This window comes from Brachyhypopomus gauderio, chromosome 20, assembly GCF_052324685.1.
Source record: "Brachyhypopomus gauderio isolate BG-103 chromosome 20, BGAUD_0.2, whole genome shotgun sequence".
Classification (NCBI taxonomy): domain Eukaryota; kingdom Metazoa; phylum Chordata; class Actinopteri; order Gymnotiformes; family Hypopomidae; genus Brachyhypopomus; species Brachyhypopomus gauderio.
The window spans coordinates 10441933-10463415 of NC_135230.1; the positions used below are offsets into that span (position 1 = coordinate 10441933).

Genomic DNA, 21483 nt, shown 5'->3' on the forward strand with positions numbered 1-21483 from the left:
AATTACAGGATCTTGGACACCGAACTACCGCGGGATAACACAACCTTCTTAAAACACATGGAGAAACTGTTTAGTGTCCCACACACTGCTGGACACACGCGTGGTGTTGGGTGGTGACTTGTTCTCCTATGACCTTCACGTGTGAAGATCAGCTTCAAGTTCATTAAAAGGCGACAGACACGCATTTAATATAACGACGTGAAACACCAAAGTTCGGAGTAAAATCCGAAGGTAGCCCAATCCTTTGAGGTAGGTTCTAGTTGATCACACTAGTTGTGTTCAGGATCACACAGATCCGTTAGTGTTAGGGTCAGGAAAGGTGACCCGATATCCCCATGAGTCTCTCCACCGCCCCATTAGACGGTGAAGTGTTCTGGGTGCGCACAGCACACAACAAGCTGCCGACGATCAGCTGCAGACATACTCGAAGTTCCTTCAAATCCTTGTCGGACTGATAACCAGTTTGGCTGAGAGTCATTCTCAAGCAGATGTTCTTCAGGTCGATATTGTCCTAAAGGCAGGGAAAACAGACATGAAACCGCTGACACTGCCGCCTGCGAACCTACCAGCATCAAACTTCAGCATATTACCTTCCGACGCAGGAACGTTCTCGGATCTTCAGAAAGACTCCCCATTAGATCTTGCTCTATTGAGATGATCTGCGATAGTATTTTTACTAAACGTAAGAACATACTTTCTCTGGCCCTCTCTGCAACAGTCCGCGGTCTGCGTGGAGTCTGAGCGGTGAAACCCTCGCACAGGTGATCGGCACCGTCAGAACCAGTCAGAACTTCACTGGGCTCGTCCAGTTCGCGGAGAAGCGCCAGAGCTTCTATCTGGTACCTGAGGGAGCGGTGTCCCATTCTCCAGTCCCCACACCTGTCCAGCGAACAAGTGAAACTACTTGTGCCACGTCCTCGTGGAAAAGCCGGAAAAGTTTATTGTAGGCTTCTTCTAATATTCTGATGTGTAGAATAATATCAGGCCAGCTGATCATCTCAGCACGACACGCTCCTTGTCCGCCAGTCAAGAAGTTGGCTAACGTAGATTTATTGCTCTCGCGACGTGCTGGCATCACCTGACCCCATATCGAGCGTCAGGTTCGTGACGTTATATAAAACCATAACCTTAAGCTGAACGACGTCATGCAGCGACTTAAAACAGCGCACATGCGCACTACGCCATTCGGATAAAGGTTCGCCCATTCCGTAGTGTGGTGAACTTTTGCAGTCCTGACAGGTGAGGAGCTCAGGTAAATATGAGGAGTCCATTATTATAACTATACACAAAGATGACAATACCCTTTTCTTAAATAAATTGAAACCACAACCTTATCTATCACGTACTGAATTATTTAATTGGTTTGGTAGATAATACAAAAAAAGGAGAAAATGTTGTAGTGCTTTTAATGGACTATTATTGAAATATTTATATGCAATTTCCATTGACAGTTACTCTCCCGTAAAACAATTTAAGGAGGGTGTTACAACATACACACTACAGAAATCCCTGTGAGAAACACTCCTTTTAAAATATTTATTCTCACGCACAAGCCCTCACAGTCAACTTATGAGAGGCTGTATTCACAAAGCCTCTCACAGTAAAACGGCCGATTCTTGGCCCGTTTTACTCATTGAGAGTTTAGTCGGCGCAAAAAGGGATGACACGACCCTAAACCAGCATTTTAATCCTGGAGTCTTCAAGAGTAAACACCTGGAATATGATGCAAAAGAATGTCAGTCAGTGCTTAAAAAAGTAAAGAAAAAAAACAAACAAACAAAACACATTAGCATACACTTCCCACCTAACTTCCCCACACTCTAACTCCTAATTCTCAAGGCTCTTATAGGTCCGATATCCCTCCTTCAGGGGTAGAAGTGGTGCAAAGCATGACATGCATTTCAAAAAACTAACTGTGACCTTCACGACCAACTGCAGCCTGCGATGCTGCTGGGTCACGGATCTACACGGGTCACGCAGCTGCAGGGGGTCACGTATCTGCACGGGTCACTGGCATGAAACTGTGCGTACTACATGTGAATCAGCACACAGCTTATGCTAATATGCACAGAGTAAAAGACAACAGATGATGCATAGATACCTCAACAAAACTTGCATGGCTCAAAGCTCCCTTTAGTCTCTGAGACCCTAACATATCCTTTAGCACAGAGGATTAAAGGGCTCTCTATATCTCCCTATAAGCACACACCAAACAAAGCAGCTGCACTAGTCCCTTAAGGATCATACAGATCTGGACAAACAAACAGACCCTCCCAAAAACAACGGAGAAACCAAGTGGCACTGATGAACTAGCTAACCGCTTCAGTTCCAGGTAGCATGACGGCCAACCTGTTGAGACTCTGTTCAGCCAACTTAAATAAAAAGGATCTTGCTAGCCCACGAACCCAGTTATATAGCATAGTCCTCTGTAACCTCGACTTTAAAAACTTGTGCCGTATTAAAACACATGCAAAAAAAAAAAAAAAACAAAACAAAATATAGAAACAACCTTTGGGTAATTATATCATGTGCATGTGAACGTTCCTGGCTGTTTAGACTGTGAGAGTCCACCAGGGGGCGTGAGAAGAGATGGCATGTATGTGAGTGACAAAACCACTATGCTAAATCCATGACATTTTAATTTTCCTCCAGCAGCCCTGCCTGCTATTGCTACATGCCTACTGGAAACAGTTACTGGAGACCCGTCTACACCCAGGAGAACCACCTCAAACTTATTTACAACTCAGTACAGCCAAAAAGACAATCATGGGAACTGGCTTGAATTTGTTTTGTAATTGAATTTGAAGTTTTGCAATTATCCTCTGGGTCCTGTGGTGTCCCCAAACCAACCTCATCTACCTACATACTGCTGTTAGAAAACGTTTTCACATAGTGTAGCTGTACACACACACACACATACACACAAACCCCATCACAGGTGTTCTACACTAACCATCTTCAAGTAATCAACAGTAACCGTAATGATCTAATCTTATTCATTTAGTCATTCAGTCATGTCAGGAATAATTGAATGAGGTTCTGTTTACATAAACCATGTGACCTTGACCGAGAACGAATTAGCATAATCGTGAACAAGAGTGAACCTCTCGGTCACCTGTCTTTTTGCACTACACTACCCACAATGCAACAAAAAAATGAGTCACTGGACAGACCTGCTTGCTACTGATGACGTCTTATTACGTTCAAATATCAACACGACGTGTTAATCAACAAACCTGCTGTTCACCTATCTTCACATATCAGTTCTTACTGACTACATCAGTAACAAAGAGAGACCAAAGACTTTATCTCGGTGTGCCAACGTCACCTGACTAACTCATCAGGACGGTCACCTGGGCTTGGCTGGCCCAGATGAAGCGACCACAGACGCCATGTTGTCGCCAAACAATTTTCAGTCCAAGAATGTGAAATGTGTTTCTCAAAATCTGGGAAAATGGAGGACGGGGACGTTGTAGCATCTCTAGAAGTCCATCAGAGGCGGAGAGTAGAGGGTGGGAGGAGTCAGGGAGTAGAGGGTGGGAGGAGCCGGGGAGAGGAACAACAGGCACACGCCTCAGCGGGGGAACACATACACTGACGGACAGGAACTCCAGCATCTGCGACAGGAAGTGGTCAGTACCCGACTACAGGAAGTGGCTGAAATGTACAAATTCAAACTATGTGGCTGTGTAGAGACCCCTGAGGAGGCTGGGTCTTTATCTAGTGATGGGGCGGAGCTAAAGAGGGGCGGGGCAAGCTGCCAGTCACCCATTCAGTGCCATGTTACTGGTCCAGGCCTCACATTGGTGTGTGTGTGTTTTTTTTCTTCCTCGTCACACCTTTTTTCTCAACAATCGTCAAAATTAATACGTAACTCTATCTTATAAATTTATTATATAACTATTTCCCAAACCTCACGTGCTTCATTGCCATGATTTTTTTAACTATTAATATTATTATTTTCAGATTTTTTTTAATTGTTAAAAAGGAGAATGACTACACAGGCGAGCAACCCCAACGTAGCTCCTGCAACGTGGCCATGGGCGGATGGACCAGCACTAAGTGTCTACTTCTCCTTCTTGGCTTCCGTGTTGCCGTAGCTGGAGCCAGTTTTATCCACTTCTGTCACACCGATGAGGCGACGCACAGCTACAGACGCTGGTGAGGGGAGAGAAACGAAGATTTAAATCACAAACACAGCAGCCTTTCACAATCATTTAGGGTCTTAACAGCCCAAACGGGTCCTTGGTTCCTCCCACTCACGTGTACACTACAGTCTCACTTGCAGTACGCTACACACACTATATACACACACATTTTTTAAGGTGCTCACCAATAACGAGGAAGAGCATGAAGGCGATGATGAGGAGGGGTGAGCCGCTGATGAAGACGTCCCAGGCGAAGTTAATGAGCGGCGACAGGAGCAGCGTGGCCCAGAACAGGAAGTTCAGCAACGTCCACAAACGCCGCTTGGGCTTGATGGCTTGTCCGGGGAAACGGCCCTCCTTCTCGTAGAGATCCTGCAGTGCGTCCTGCCAAACACAGCGGGACAGACACGCACCATCAGGACACGTGGGTCCAGGGGACAGACCCGCACCATCAGGACACGTGGGTCCAGGGGACAGACCCGCACCATCAGGACACACATGTCCCCTCAATCTGCCCTGATTTTGTTGTATGTAACAACAAATCAATCATGCAATTATTATGAATTTATTATAAAGTTAAAATTAAGCAGTACTTTCAAATAACAAATTAAGTCCATCAGTACTGTTCTGGTTGTGACTGGTTTCTTTCCAACAGCAGAACTGGGACAGAGGTGGACCTGACTGGTGCAAACGACCCCCGTCCTTCCCAAAGACACGGTCTTCGTTTCAAGAACTTCTGAACTCTGTTAGAGCCAAACGTGTCTGTATTTCAGCTTGTGAGCAGCTGACAGACACTGGCCCGTTCAGCACCAGCAGGGCTGGGTTTGCAAGCGTTGAGCAATCATTCCTGACGGAGCAGACCACAAGTCTGTTTAGGAATGCGGTGTGTATCGTGCGCAGAAGCACCCAGCATAGGTACCGCAGAGTGGGGCTTAACCCTACGGTGGCCGCCAGACCCCAAAAGGCACGAGGAGCGGCAAGCGACATGAACAGGGACGTTTAATTTAAAGGGATTGTAAATATGAGCTTATGTAGTACACTAAGCCAACTGCACGTGTTAAAGCATTAACTTGCACAGGCCCATTGTTAAAAGATCAGCTGGATAACGAACTAAAGCGATTAAAATCCGTCTCTTAGACTGACCTTCTCCTGGTAGAGCTTGTGAAGCCAGTCAGCACACTCCCTCTCATCGTCGGGGATCTCCTCCACTGGGAAACGGCTGTCAGACGGGACAACAAAGGGCAAACGTCAGTGCTCCACGCCACTAGGGGGCAGCATTACTCCACAAAGCCGTCAGTATTGGTGGCGTCGGATACGCGTTAGTATAATGCTGCAGGCAGAGTTACTAATTGTGTAGAACATCATGTCTAAGACACCAAGGGCGCAAGACTTCTCTTTAAAATGTAAAATACTGATCCTGTCTCCAAGTGTGAGATACCAACCCTGTCTCTGCATGTAAAGTCCTGCTCCATATAGCCCACTGACTGGGGGCTGCTCATTTCTGCAGGAGTGCAGTATCAGCTGTTGTGCTGTAGGGGGCGTGTGTGCTGGTTTGCTCATTTTAGGTATCAGTAGAAGGGGGACACAAACGTACAGGATACTGAAAGTCCACCTATTAATGATGCATCTTAATTTATATATTTATTCACTTCTTCATAAAGTTGGTGAGGCTTGTAGAACGGTGATTATGAGGTGTTCATTGTTCATTTTTCTTATTCCTTTCAGACATTAATTCATCTGTAAAAACTGTTTGTGCACACTCTTACAGAACTTCACCGCCACTATCGTAGAAGTGGCAATTCAACTCATTACCACAAGCCAACAGCAATTCACAGGGCGTCATTCCCACCGTGGCCACCGTGGCGGTGTTTCCCTCCGTTTAGCGCTCCTCCCGCCTCCCCTACGGGAGTTCTTAGCTTGGAGTTTGCCTGCAGTGGGCATGATCTCTGCCAAGTTAAGCAGTGGAGTAGGACGCTACCGTGGTTCCTCACACACACACACACACACACACACACACACACACACACACACACCTGTTCTGAAGGGAGGGTACTAACCGCACACACATGTCCGCTTGGTACGTCTTGCCGCTGATAATCCCCAGCAGCGTGGGGACCTCTTTGTCTCGGAAGTTCAGCGTGACGTCGTACACGGCTTTCACTGAGGACCGAGAGTGAGGGTGACGGGGTCAGGGCCCACGTGACATGAATCAACGTGTGTGTGTGTGTGTGTGTGTGTGTGTGTGTGTGGGGTCTGACCTGTGCCCTTCAGACACTGCATGGTGGTGGTGAAGCCCTTGGTGCGAGGCAGTAGGTGGTGTTTCAGCTTGGGTAAGCCCTTGTCCTCCGCCACCTGCATACTGATCTGGTGTTTCTTCTCTGTGAACCGCGTCCCCTCACAGTACAGCAAGAACTGTGGGAACACACACACACACACACACACACACACACACACACACACACACACACACACACACACACACACACACACACACACACACAATCAACACTCATCTGCAGCTGTTGCCACGGCGCTGTGGTGTAATCCAACAGCTCTGTAATCTCGTAGTTCTTCCACAGACGCCCCATCATCCCCGTAACAGCACTGCAGTACTGAATCTAATGAAGATGCTCCATACTACTGAAAAGCTGAACGATCACCGATGGAATTATCAAAACGAGGGGGTCAAAAGCCAAAATACAGTCATTCAGGCTATTTAGACAATTAAAAAATATATATAATTTTGACAGTTTCATCCATCAGCAAATATTCATGCAGGTCTCCTGTCCGATTACCCTGGTAAGTGGTATTATGGTGTGACTCACCCACATGTATTCAGGATAGTCCCTGAGCTGGTGTGACTCACCCACATGTATTCAGGATAGTCCCTGAGCTGGTGTGACTCACCCACATGTATTCAGGATAGTCCCTGAGCTGGTGTGACTCACCCACATGTATTCAGGATAGTCCCTGAGCTGGTGTGACTCACCCACATGTATTCAGGATAGTCCCTGAGCTGGTGTGACTCACCCACATGTATTCAGGATAGTCCCTGAGCTGATGTGACTCACCCACATGTATTCAGGATAGTCCCTGAGCTGATGTGACTCACCCACATGTATTCAGGATAGTCCCTGAGCTGGTGTGACTCACCCACATGTATTCAGGATAGTCCCTGAGCTGATGTGACTCACCCACATGTATTCAGGATAGTCCCTGAGCTGGTGTGACTCACCCACATGTATTCAGGATAGTCCCTGAGCTGGTGTGACTCACCCACATGTATTCAGGATAGTCCCTGAGCTGGTGTGACTCACCCACATGTATTCAGGATAGTCCCTGAGCTGGTGTGACTCACCCACATGTATTCAGGATAGTCCCTGAGCTGGTGTGACTCACCCACATGTATTCAGGATAGTCCCTGAGCTGGTGTGACTCACCCACATGTATTCAGGATAGTCCCTGAGCTGGTGTGACTCACCCACATGTATTCAGGATAGTCCCTGAGCTGATGTGACTCACCCACATGTATTCAGGATAGTCCCTGAGCTGATGTGACTCACCCACATGTATTCAGGATAGTCCCTGAGCTGGTGCAGCCCGTTGAACACAGTCTCCCGGTCCTCCTCCCACTTCCTCTTGCAGAACACAATCTCCAGGAAGTACCAGGTCCAGCCAATCAGAGGCACTTTCAGCAGCTCTCGCTTCGCCAGCACCTTAGAGCTCTGGGAGAGGAAGACACAAGGATGAGAGAGAGAGAGAGAGAGAGAGAGAGAGAGAGAGAGAGCGAGAGAGAGAGGGAGAGAGAGACAGACAGGCAGAGATCCAGACAGAGAAGACAGAGAGACAGAGACAAACAAATAGAGGTTAATCTCATATTAAATATTAACAGCATATAGCTGTTATTATAAATGTTGACTTCTCTTGTTTTCATATTGCTTTGGAAATCTGTAAATGAAATGGTCATGACAATACTGAACTACTGATTGGAGATAAGCTTACTTCTATAATCAGTAAGGCAGGATAAACCACTTAACCATGTCGAGGCTTATGGTGGTTAATCAGAGCAAGATCTATTCTCAAAATTAATCATAGTAAGATCCACCCTCAAATTTAAACAAAGTAAGATCTACCCACAAATTTAAGCAGTGCGCTGAAAAGTGAAAATATCACGCACACACGGTCCAGCACACTCACCCCCAACACTCCGTAACACTCACACGGTCCAGTGTACTCACCCCCAACACTCCGTAACACTCACACGGTCCAGTGTACTCACCCCCAACACTCCGTAACACTCACACGGTCCAGTCTACTCACCCCCAACACACCATAACACTCACACGGTCCAGAGTACTCACCCCCAACACACACGGTCCAGTGTACTCACCCCCAACACGCCGTAACACTCACACGGTCCAGTGTACCCCCCCCAACACACCGTAACACTCACACGGTCCAGAGTACTCACCCCCAACACACTGCAACACTCACACACGGTCCAGTGTACTCACCCCCAACACTCCGTAACACACACACATGGTCCAGTGTACTCACCCCCAACACTCCGTAACACACACACATGGTCCAGTGTACTCACCCCCAACACTCCGTAACACACACACATGGTCCAGTGTACTCACCCCCAACACGCCGTAACACTCACACGGTCCAGTGTACCCCCCCCAACACACCGTAACACTCACACGGTCCAGAGTACTCACCCCCAACACACTGCAACACTCACACACGGCCCAGTGTACTCACCCCCAACACTCCGTAACACTCACACGGTCCAGAGTACTCACCCCCAACACTCCGTAACACTCACACGGTCCAGTGTACTCACCCCCAACACTCCGTAACATTCACACACAGTCCAGTGTACTCACCCCCAACACACCGTAACACTCACACAGTCCAGTGTACTCACCCCCAACACTCCGTAACGTTCACACACAGTCCAGTGTACTCACCCCCAACACACCGTAACACTCACACAGTCCAGTGTACTCACCCCCAACACTCCGTAACGTTCACACATGGTCCAGCCACACAGGAAGTCAATTTCAAAGTTGTGGTTGAGGGTGATGATGACGTGTTCTTTGCCAAACATGTCCACTGTGGCCTGGTCAGTGTACAGTGTGCAGTCTGTGCCCGACCACCACTCCAGCAACATCACCAGCTCTGGGGAAGAACCACAGAGTGAGAGTCACAGACCATTCGTAGAGATAACCTCAGATTCATCAGCTTCATGGCCTAAAACATGGCCTGGTTATCAATTTTATCACATGCAAAAAAAAATGCATGAGATGCATAGTGAATCTAAATATTTTGATCATTTCTTTGACTCCATTTCCCATCTGACTTCTTCTCTGATATATTCTCTCTTATTCCTGCATATCACAACCTGCAGCACTTTCTCTTGACCTTTCTCTGTGGTGAATGAACAAAGAACCCGCTGTACTGTACACCACTGACACTAAACACTACACACAACTCACCATCATCGGCCACGCCGCAGTGCAACGAGGGGTAACCATGACACCAGGGCTCGTGACAACAAACCCACACGTACATCTGGGGGTTTTCACCAAACATCACACCACCCAACCTTCCAGACTGTCCCCGTTTTTAACCCTTTCCATTCCCAATGTCTCCTGTCAATGCCCCGATTTCAAAGTGATACGAATCAAAGTGGCACTTCTATTTTTCTGTGAGGGATATGCGTTGTCCTAACTGGCAACCCAAACCCAGAAGTGAGCATGCTAAAGCAACCTGGCACTGTGTCATGTGATCTCTCCCCTCGACCACTCAGCCTGCAGCTGTAAACGCAGGCAACTTCTCCCAGGAAGTAGAAACCCTCTTCTAAACCCTCCCAGGAAGGCACGAGTCATGCCAGCAGACACCATGCGAACTGTAAGACATGTTGGGGCAACTTCAGAGCTCAGACATTAGCAAGACTGGCAGCTCCCCTAAACGTGGTTGAGTCGTGAGGGCCGAATAAGCAGGATATGTGAGTGGCGGGGCAGTTGGGTAAGAGAACCGTAGGGATGCGGTTGGAACCCGGTGAAAGGAGGAGGCGACCTGGTGAGTCCCGTGAGGAGTTTGGCGTGTGAAACAAACGGTTTGGGAGCTCATGTCATAGCTGCATTAGTACAGGAAGCAGCTAGCAGCTGTAAGCGGTGTGTCGGAGGGCAGTCTGCATGTTTGGCACAGTCTGTGTGCTACAACGCAGTTCATCACACTGCTAAGTTTGGTTGCAGCTGACCTTCGACCTTGCACATCCATTCCGGTGATATTTTCTCTCTGGAATGTGGATCACAGATATTGCCCCTGATCTGTGTGTTTGCTCGGTGTACTCACACACCTCTCGTCTTCCTGGTACTGTCAGATATGATTACAACAAACCACTGTTTCAATTTGTATCTCCACGTTTTGCTATGTTTTCTGTGGAACGGTTACCTGACCATGGGCCGTATGAAGGACAAGGGGAATGGATCTGCCCAAAATAAACACGCACTCCTGTCTCAACTGATACAAGTCACGTTTCAATCACTTCCTGTTACAGTATCCCTAGTCAAGTTTCAGTCACTTCCTGTTACAGTATCCCTAGTCATGTTTCAGTCACTTCCTGTTACAGTGTCACTAAAGTCACGTTTCAATCACTTCCTGTTACAGTATCCCTAGTCACATTTCAATCACTTCCTGTTACAGTATTCCTAAGGTCACGTTTCAATCACTTCCTGTTACAGTATCTCTAGTCACGTTTCAATCACTTCCTGTTACAGTATCACTACACGTTTCAATCACTTCCTGTTACAGTATTCCTAAAGTCACGTTTCAATCACTTCCTGTTACAGTATTCCTAGTCACGTTTCAATCACTTCCTGTTACAGTATCCCTAGTCACGTTTCAATCACTTCCTGTTACAGTATCACTGAAGACACGTTTCAATCACTTCCTGTTACAGTATCCCTAGTCACATTTCAATCACTTCCTGTTACAGTATCACTAAAGACATGTTTCAATCACTTCCTGTTACAGTATTCCTAGTCACATTTCAATCACTTCCTGTTACAGTATCACTAAAGACACGTTTCAATCACTTCCTGTTACAGTATCACTAAAGACACGTTTCAATCACTTCCTGTTACAGTATTCCTAAGGTCACGTTTCAATCACTTCCTGTTACAGTATCCCTAGTCACGTTTCAATCACTTCCTATTACAGTATCACTAAAGACACGTTTCAATCACTTCCTGTTACAGTATCCCTAGTCACATTTCAATCACTTCCTGTTACAGTATTCCTAAAGTCACGTTTCAATCACTTCCTGTTACAGTATTCCTAAAGTCACATTTCAATCACTTCCTGTTACAGTATCCCTAGTCACATTTCAATCACTTCTTGTTACAGTATCACTAGTCACATTTCCACCTTGCTTTATGTCTTTCTTGTTGTTTTTTGATCAGCACATTTTGATCAGCACCAGAACTACAGTATCCTAAACAAAGCCGCACCAGAACTACAGTATCCTAAACAAAGCCGCACCAGAACTACAGTATCCTAAACAAAGCCGCACTCCTCTTTAAATGTATTTGCTGAACAAAACACTGATGTATAGTCTGGAAATGGAGGACATCTATGGTACAATAAACCTGTACAAAGAAGCAGGTTTGTACATATTTTAATTACAATAACAGCCTTATTTATAATATATACTTATAATAAGTAAAACTTTCTGTGAGACAAAAGAAACGTGACACTTTGTTACCAGTTGTTCAAACAAACAAATCCAGTGCACACAGGCAGGTCCACGCCCACAAGACGAAGCCCCGCCCTCTCAAAGCCCCGCCCCCGATACTCACGGCTCCATAGTGAGTAGGACAGGCGAGTGTTGACCCTGCGGTATAGCTGCTTGTTGAAGGGCCAGAGCGCACAGGTGCAGAGCTGGATGAAGTTGATGATCAGACCGCTGACCACGAACACAAACCCAATGAGGAGCTGCAGGATGAACTGGCTCTTGAGCCAGGCCAACACACCCATGACGGATGTGCCCACACACACACACACACACACACACACTCACACGAGCGCGCACACACACACACACACTCACACACACACACACCTGGCAGAGAGAGAGAGAGAGTGTGTGTGTGTGTGAGAGTGAGAGTGTGTGTGAACGAGAGGGAGTGTGTGTGTGTTTGCAAATTTGTAATTTTCTGTGACAGTACCCTGACATGCTCAGTAGCTCTGAACTACAATGATCAAATCAACGTGGGGAACATGAGGAGTGTAATGTGTTCAGTTACGGGTCATGATAACACCTGGAAGAGGGGAGTGTAACAGCACTGATATTGTATTTAAGATGGTAAACATTCAGTTCAGACATTCACTTCAATTTCCCGTAGAAGGAAATTTCAACTGGGTATGTTTCAGGTCACATACCCAGTTGGACAAAGCAGAGTGACACCATCATTTTAAACTGTCTGCTTCTGAAGGACACAAAATATCTGCTTATATTCACAGAGGAAATTCTAGATAATTTATCTTACTTTTTGTCAATATCGCACACCACTGGTTACAAATCTAAGGCAAAAAGAACTACGTTAACCACATATCAAAACCAGCAGATACACTGTTCAAGAGTGCTGAGAATGTATACCCAGCCCTTTTCAACCAATGTGGAATGTGTCCTGTTCTAGCTTGTGCACCTCATTTCTGAACCGCTCTGTGCATTTACACCAAAGTAAAGAGGTTCTGGAACCCATAAAGTAAAGAGGTTCTGGAACGAGGTTCTGGAACCCATAAAGTAAAGAGGTTCTGGAACCCATAAAGTATACTCCCAGCTAGAAACAAAGAAAGGTTTTCAGCACAAGCCACAATGGTAATAACTGTATAACTAACATACTGTTATTATATTTCTTTCTTTTTTTTTTTTTTACATACTCTCATATTGTTATTTTTATCATATTAACACTATTATATGTAAAACCTTTTAAATAATACTTTTAAACCTTTAAAAAATACTAATTCTTATAATTTTGTACAAATATTTAATTTGTTTTATTAAATGCTTCTTTTGTCCCTCTTTTGTCTCTGTACATCCTTCTCCTGTGACAAATAGGATTCAATCCTCTCACCACACTTTCCAGATAAAACGGACATCTGTAAGGACAGCTGAAACGCTCACAGGTAGCGTATGAATCAGTGCACTACGCCACCGCTCCTGCTGTTCATGTCCATTGTGTCTCAGCCGAGGACGTGTCCTTGGTTCCAATAATAACCGCTGTTGAACGGTAGAGAGACTGGGAGCTCGTGAAACCACCGGCTGGAAAGACTGCTCTTTGAAGCATGTACACTTAGTTAGGCACAAGATGTGTCTGTGGGGGTGTGGCCTTGGGGCAACAGTGGGGGGGGGGGGGGGGGGGGCAACGCTGACGCATGAGACTTACCACAGTCGGCTCTTCTCCTCCTACAGGCCCCTTCTGCACGGCCCCTCACTCAATACCACTGACCTGAGAGAGAGAGAGAGAGAGAGAGAGATATGGAAATGAGAGGACAGAACGTTCACTGTAGGTACATTTCTCTGCAGCCTGCCCCTACTAGTTCCCCTTGCGGCTCATTCAAGCTGTGATAAGTGTGTGTGTGTGTGTGTGTGTGTGTAAGAGCAGATATGCCGCCGCCTATTTTTAACACGCCCAGACCTCAGGCATGCTGTGACGCCCCCTGGAGACGTCCGGCCCCCTACGGCCACGGACCCTGCCCCTCTCCACAGGCCCCGCCCCACACCACAGGCCCCGCCCCACTGCTGGACTTGTCAGTGCTGGAGGGGCGGAGCCTCAGCCATGCACAAGGGCTCCAATTGACCAGGAAATCCAAGAGAGCCAAGACAACACAGTCTTTACCTGGCTGCAGGTGAGGACCACAGCCCCAATTTTATGCTGCTCTCTCCCTCCCTCCCTCCTTCTCTCCCTCCCTCCCTCTCTTCTTACACACATATGCATATGAACTTTCACCCAGTTGAGACAGCGCCAACACTACACCCCCCAAGCCCCTCCCCCTTTCACGCTGCGTGGTGCACGTGTGGCGGACCGACCGCTGAAGCCCATGACTGTGTCTGAGCAGCCCACCGACTCTCTGACCTTCAGCCACGAAGCCTGCAACAAAAATGGTTGCAAAGCACATTGTGCCACTTTTAACGACACTTTCACACTGTTCTCAGCCACCTCTGGGCACGGACATGAGGTCAAAGTTCATCCTTTAGTATGATATTAAAAGTGTTTCACTTAACACAGTAACAAAGTACAGTAACAAAAAAATTTAAGTTCGTTCCTGACTTCACACTGATGCAGCGCTGATGAATAGAAACACATAACCTACCAGATTCAGGTGGGATAATCTGGTTGCTGAATTTAGGGGTTCTTCATGGGGTATTAGGGGTTCATCATGGGGTATTAGGGGTTCTTCTGCCTGTTTAGCACTACACCTGTCACTTGGTGTTTCAGTAAGCCATGTCTGGCCCTCACTGCACTAACACTGCCGTGGTGACCACGCCCCCCACTGCACTAACACTGCCGTGGTGACCACGCCCCCCACTGCACTAACATTGCCGTGGTGACCACACCCCCCACTGCACTAACACTGCCATGGTGACCACGCCCCCCACTGCACTAACACTGCCGTGGTGACCACGCCCCCCACTGCACTAACACTGCCATGGTGACCACGCCTCACTTCACACTCAGCACTTTGGAGAAAAGGAAACAAAGCCGACCTCACACTCCCTGTTCCCCGTGCTCCAGATAAACAGACCCAACTCGACTCGCTGAATTAACACTCCAGGAGCGTCGAGTGAAGAGGAGTGTCTCATTCACTCCCTCTCTCTTCCACCCCCCCATCCACACACACACACACACACACACACACACACACACACACACACACACACACACACACACACACACACACACACAGGGAGGTGTCGGGTTCCTCCCTTGCTGCTCCCGTGACACTCCAGACCCTGTGGCTCGCTCAGGCAAACGGGAGCTGATAGGGTGGACTGGCCGAGAGGGAGATCTGCTTAAGCCAGTGTGTGTGTGTGTGTGTGTGTGTGTGTGTGTGTGTGTGTGTGTGTGTGTGTGTGCGTGAGGCAGAGGCGTTCATCAGCAGAGTGGAGTGAATGCACAACAAAGAGAAGTGGGGCAGAGGTTGAGTGTGAGTGAGAGACATGCCAGACCTCACCACCCATATTTGTGTGTGTGTGTGTGTGTGTGTGTGTGTGTGTGTGTGTGTGTGTGTGTGTGTGTGTGTGTGTTGGTGGAGTGCATCAGAGATCACCCGATCCCCACAGACGTATGAGCTGTCCCAAGCACAAGCGGAGTGCTCTAGAAATATGAGACTCAAGCTCTTTCTGTCTTTCATGCGTTTACGGGCTTCACTCTCTCTCTCCACGCCCCCCGAAGTCTCACGCTCCAGGGGAAGAGATCTCTGACACTGCAGCTTCATACCACCACACGTGGGCACAGACAACCAGGCCAGCACACAGACCCACGGAGCCCTACTACACTCATTAATCTCATCACATTATCCCATTATCTTATCCATCACCTTATCTCATGACGTGCCATAATACTGTGAATATGTTAGTGGTTGTAAACACATGACAAAGGCTGAAAGAGGAAAACATTTGCAATTGTTATAAGTAGTACTGAGATTATAATTTAAATTAATATAACCACAAGTGTATTTAAAATTCATACCAAAACCTACTAAAATAATTACATAACTAATTAATTAGTTGTAAATAACTAATTACAACTTATTATTTCTCTTGCACCTGAATTAATAGAACAAGTTGAAAAAAATGCATGAAAAGCAAGTAAATATTAGAAATCTTGAAAACATTGTTTATACAATCAATTCTTATTCTTCAATAACTATTCTTCTAAATCACGTTTTTAGTAATTCAGTTAATCAACTATCCTTGTACAAAACACAATAGTTTAGCAAATACCATCTACCAAGTACCTACCTTGTGTTTATACAACTGCCCATTCAAATGCTAGTGAAGGCCACAAGCACACATCCTTAGCGTCCTGACTGGTTACACCGTGCCAACACACACACACACGCTACTCGCTCTACACATTTGCAGCTTTCTGTGTCACTGCTGGCGAGAGGAGAAACTCTGCCCCCCCACACACACACACACCCAGAATGGGTCAAAGGTCACACCAAATGTACAGACAGCCCAGTCCACAGCTGGTCCCATTTGTTCAGTTCTCACAGGGTTCCTCTGCTGAAAAATAGGTCATGGTTTTACCCTACCCACACCCTCATAAACCAATAATAAATCAATTAAAATATCAAAGTTTACATAGGAAAAACAACAGACTGGCCTAACACGTTTTCCCTTCATGGATCACGTAATCGACAACCATTGCTAAAGAGCTGAACTATGACATTGTATAGAAAACAGCCTGTACACAGCACGGCCTCTAATATCTGCACCAACACTGGAGCCTTGTTATTAACATGGAACTATTGGTTAGGAGGGAGAGAGTGAGAGAAAGAGAGTGAGAGAAAAAGAGAGAGAAAGAAAGAGAGAGAGAGAGAAGGAGAGAATAACCTGCAACTCTTTACAAAGTCCAGCCACTCTGGGAGCCAAAACTGCCGGGCAGGCGTCAAAAACACAAGCCAGGCTCAAAAAGCTACAAAACCACTTAGCATAAAATTTAAATAAAACACAGGACGCCGCCTTTATCCACTCAAAAAGCTACAAAACCACTTAGCATAAAATTTAAATAAAACACAGGACGCCGCCTTTATCCACTCAAAAAGCTACAAAACCACTTAGCATAAAATTTAAATAAAACACAGGACACCGCCTTTATCCACTTGCCACGTCCTCTTAATAATCAATACAGTCTAAATGATGCTGATTTAGACCCAGAAGCTCAGCTGGCATCAGAGTGACTCCCTTCTACAGGAGAGCAGAAACAGTCCCCTTTGAGTTGAGCCTCAGGAGCACAAACTCCAGCATCTGTCTGTACTGTCTGTAGTGCCGTTCCACTGACCACCTACCAGTATGCATAGTAGGCCACAGCCATGACCACCAGCGCCCCACAGATCCCAGTAAAGACCAGCACGACTCCCTGGTTCTGCATCCTCACGGTGGGCTTGAGCGGCCACCCACACCAGCTCAATGCAAAATGAAGAGGAATGACAGAGGACTGGTCAACTGTTTTTTTTTTCTGTTCTCAAAAACAAACAAACAAAAATAAAACGATTACGAACTCCAAAAAGAAAAAAAAAAAGATGCTGAAGAAAAAGTTTGCTATATATTTTTTTAGTTTGCAATATTTTTTATAGAGGCATAAAGTCTGCAAGCTGTCCTCCCGAAAGAGTTCCTCAGTGCCTGCCTGGCAAACAAGTCTTTCTGCTGCTAATCGGACTGGGAGAGGCCGTGATTATGATGACAACAGCAGGAACTAATCAGCATCCCATACACACGAGGCAAAGGCAACGCTCCAAGCTGTCCCATCAGCACAATGTGAGGGGACAGATCTTCTGGGCTGTGCGACAGAACCCGCCCGATCCCCGACTAGCTGTCGTCGCAAAACGCCAACTCCGCTCCTTACAGTCCACCCAGCCAACGCCTCGTTAGCGAAGAAGAAACGGCCGCAGAATGTGCGCTGGACGAGGGGGAAGCCTTCTGAAGGAGACGTGGAGATGCCGTGTACCCTAATCCCCACAGGATTAGATGGGGGGGGGGGGGATTAGTGCGCTGAAGCAGCACCCTGGATAAGTCGTATCCTATTTATGTCAACCTGAGGGGAGGAGCTAAAGGGGCGGAGCCTGGCCTGTGAGGGCGGAGCCTGGCCTGTGAGGGCGGGCCACTGCAAGTAGTTCAGCAACTAACCCAAGCTACTGAGGTTATTCACAAACGAGGGTGGTAGTAGTGACAGAAAAATGTATTGGTTATGAATGTGATCATTACCTGTACTACAGCCCCTCACAGCACACCTGTGACCCCACGGACCGTATACCCAGTCCAGCATCAACCATAGGGAAGTGGTGCAGGCAGAACTGGGCCACTACACTACACTACACTACACTATACACTACACTACTACACTATACACTACACATTAGACTGCTGACCAAAGCAAACAATATGAACTGGAGGGCAAGAGCGCTCCGTGCTCTCTCTGTGTTACTCTCTTGTTTTCTCGCCTCGTGTACTACTCTGATACACACACACACACACACACACACACACACACACCCCTCTTAATGCTTTATCAATTCAGCGGAACTGCGCTAGAAAGCCAACGCGAGGATCCGTTATCTGTAAACCCGGAGAGGGGACAGAGGACCACACGAGTGGGCTCCCGTGTACAGTTCCTATTAGGCAAATTACACGAAAATATTTTTTGAAAAAATCCTAAATTAATTTGTTTTCTTAGAAATGTCTAAGAGCTCAATTTCATACATTTTACAATGTTTTGCATCTGTATTGGAAGCCTCGACAATTAGTTTCCGCTTTTACGAACACTGTAATGTTTTAAAAGTTGTCAGAGTCTTGCTAAGCTAACGTTATCTAAAGCGACTCATGTAAAAACATAAAACACAATATATATTTTACCTCAGTGAAACAGAACGGAGCCCAACACGGTCTCTTGGTGTGGAGGTCTTACCACTCAACCGTGTTGGGTTAGCACTGCGGGCTAACCTGACGGAGTTACAGCCGTAACTAGCCATGTAATTACGTGTCATTTAATAAATACCATCAAATATAACCACGCTAGCACTTCTCATCTCCAAATCTGTGAAATAGTCGTGGCTCTTTCCTGAAAAACATCCTTTCATCTCTGAGAAACCACCTTCAGCCAGTTAGCTTAGCATCACAGGTGGCTGTGTCCATGATGTGAGGGACAACTGGTCCAGGAGGACGATGGACATGTCCAACATCTCACTGTACAGCGGACCACTGCTCAATCAAACCTACACCTATCCCGAAATACTGTTTTTTGGACCACACATTAATTTTAGTCTCAGATGAAAATAAATAATAAGGATTAATAGCTTAATACTGTCGTTGAGACTACCTACAGGAATACCTTTTCCTGGAATAGTGAACCCAGATGATCTGTTTGTTGGTCTCTCTCTGAACACAGGCAGAGGCGGGAGGCTCCAGGAATGAGGACATGTGCAAATGATTCAGGATGCTCTTGAAGGTGTACAGACAACATGGGGCGTTTATTTATTTTGCTTACATCATCTAACTTCTATGTATCTCTGAGAGCTTAGCCAGTATCTGACAAAAACATTGATTAGTTGCAGTTGCTACACTTAAATAAGACATATCATTCACAAAGAGACAAAATGTCTGGGAACAGATTCACTATGGGCCCTGGACACTTCAGAGGGCAAAACAAATCTTCTACTTTAATGCTGAGACAAACAAGGTTCTTTTAACCATTCCCCAATCACAAGTTAACTAATGTGGCATGACAAACTCTAGGTAACTGTGTAAGTTACTTATTATGCAGTAACACATTGTGCAGGTATTTGATCCATGATTTAACAGGTCCACTCCTAAATGAGACCTTGGGATCTCTGAGATTTTGTCTTAACACATCCATGTAAGATTCCCTGAGAAAAGCGCTGGATTTCCATACAACACCTGGCGATAATGGCAGAGACCACACTGTCCAATTTTGCTGCATTCAGCTGTACGACCTGGTAATGACAGCATTTAGCCAAGCAGTTCTCACACCCCATGCCTTTTTATAACAATTTGTGACAACGCCATTAAAAACTCATTTTACATGTAAGGTTATAAAAATGTCACGTGGGAACATGAAATCAATCAGAGGCTGTCAAAACAACATAGGAAACCTCTAAATAGATTAACATTTTGTGCTTACATATCAATTTGAGCATACAGCAACATGCAGGGAAATTGTTCAAGGTTAATAGTAAAATGCAGCTTTTGTAATAACTTAGGTAGGACTTAGTTTACTCATTGAAACCAGTGAATACCTGCTGTATCTCTCTCTCTCTCTGTAAATCACAGGGCCCTAAACCACATAGAGCATTTCAGGTTTTTTTTCAGCAAATACAATTTGCATTAAAGAACACTTAGGTATTCCAGACACTGTAACACTAAATTGAGACAGAACTTGGTACACGCTTATCTGAGTAATGAGGGATTAATGAGAGATTATATACCTCATTATCTAAATCTGACAGGCTACATCACCGGATCGGTAAGGCAAACACGGTTGGTACCACAGCCTAAAAAAACAAACTGGGTGGAAAAAAGGAAGAGGCCACACACACACACACACACGTGTGTGCATTTGAGAAACCATGCACACTCCATTAGAATGGATCAAAAGACCAACTGACTGGCGCTGCTAAGATGTTGAGCAGTACGATTAGGTGAAGTGATATGGGGTGATGTATGTACCCAGCCGCATATGGAGACAGGAACCTGCGCCTGTCGCATGTGCAATATCTTCACACAAAGCTCTTTAGACAGCACGCATAAAAGATATTTCGTTGCAATACGACGCAAGTCACTTTAGCGAAACGAACACTGTTTAATTCAGAGACGAGCCCACGTGTGATCCTAAGTGCCCCGGGTGTGATGAAGCGAGACGAGGACCGCCCGTAGGTCTGTACTCTAGTAACCCCGCCATCGCACCACCATCACGGGCACCTCGCCAGGGCTGAACCACACGGACTACACACATCTGAGACTCGCTTATAACACCGATTCAAAACATATAGTGATAATAACAACAATAATAACACATCACACAATAACAGCTGCACCCGCTACGTCGGGCGAGCCGCGGACACGCGCGTCGTGAACGCGCTTGTGTCGGGACTGATGTAGACACACCGCGTTAGGACGAGACCCTCCAGCTAAGGTCACAAATAGCCACCAAATACCCGTCTCAGGCTGTCATCGGCGGGACCGAGCCCAACTTCCGCGCTTCCCTGTTCCCAGCGACGAACAGCATGTGCCAAAAAACAACCGAGTGACGGGCCGCGCCGTTGGGCTGAGCGTTCACTCTTTGTCCGTTAGCGGCGAGCAGCTCGTCGCCATCGTAATCGGAGTCTTCGCGCTTCCTGTCCCGTCACCCTTTCCGTTCGACTGGAAACACACACGACGATAAACAGTTCCGGCTTCCGTCCTGTTTAGCTTTTGCACCCACTGACGGCTGTCAATAAATGAGACGAACTTGTAATATGCGAGTTCAATGTGCTGGGCCTTGTTTATGAACATAATCAGTGTTGAGATCATATAAAA

General features: G+C 46.4%; 1 protein-coding gene across 4 annotated transcripts; it reads right to left on the reverse strand.

Annotated features, from left to right (window-relative positions):
- Positions 1-1389: 1389 nt before the first annotated feature.
- agpat3 (1-acylglycerol-3-phosphate O-acyltransferase 3) lies at positions 1390-21327 on the reverse strand. 4 transcript variants are annotated; one of them, XM_076983341.1, is made up of 10 exons: positions 21123-21327; positions 13610-13672; positions 12020-12282; positions 9166-9335; positions 7712-7873; positions 6407-6560; positions 6206-6308; positions 5292-5367; positions 4334-4532; positions 1390-4158 (listed from the first exon to the last, which is right to left on the reverse strand). In XM_076983341.1, exons 3-10 carry the CDS (start codon positions 12195-12197, stop codon positions 4067-4069), a joined length of 1134 nt encoding a protein of 377 aa, XP_076839456.1. In that variant the 5' UTR covers positions 12198-12282; positions 13610-13672; positions 21123-21327; the 3' UTR covers positions 1390-4066. The 4 variants fall into 4 exon arrangements, with proteins under 4 accessions (XP_076839456.1, XP_076839458.1, XP_076839457.1 ...); XM_076983343.1 differs by lacking the exon at positions 21123-21327 and adding an exon at positions 14538-14764; XM_076983342.1 differs by lacking the exons at positions 13610-13672; positions 21123-21327 and adding an exon at positions 13298-13494.
- Between the last annotated feature and the right edge of the window lie 156 nt (positions 21328-21483).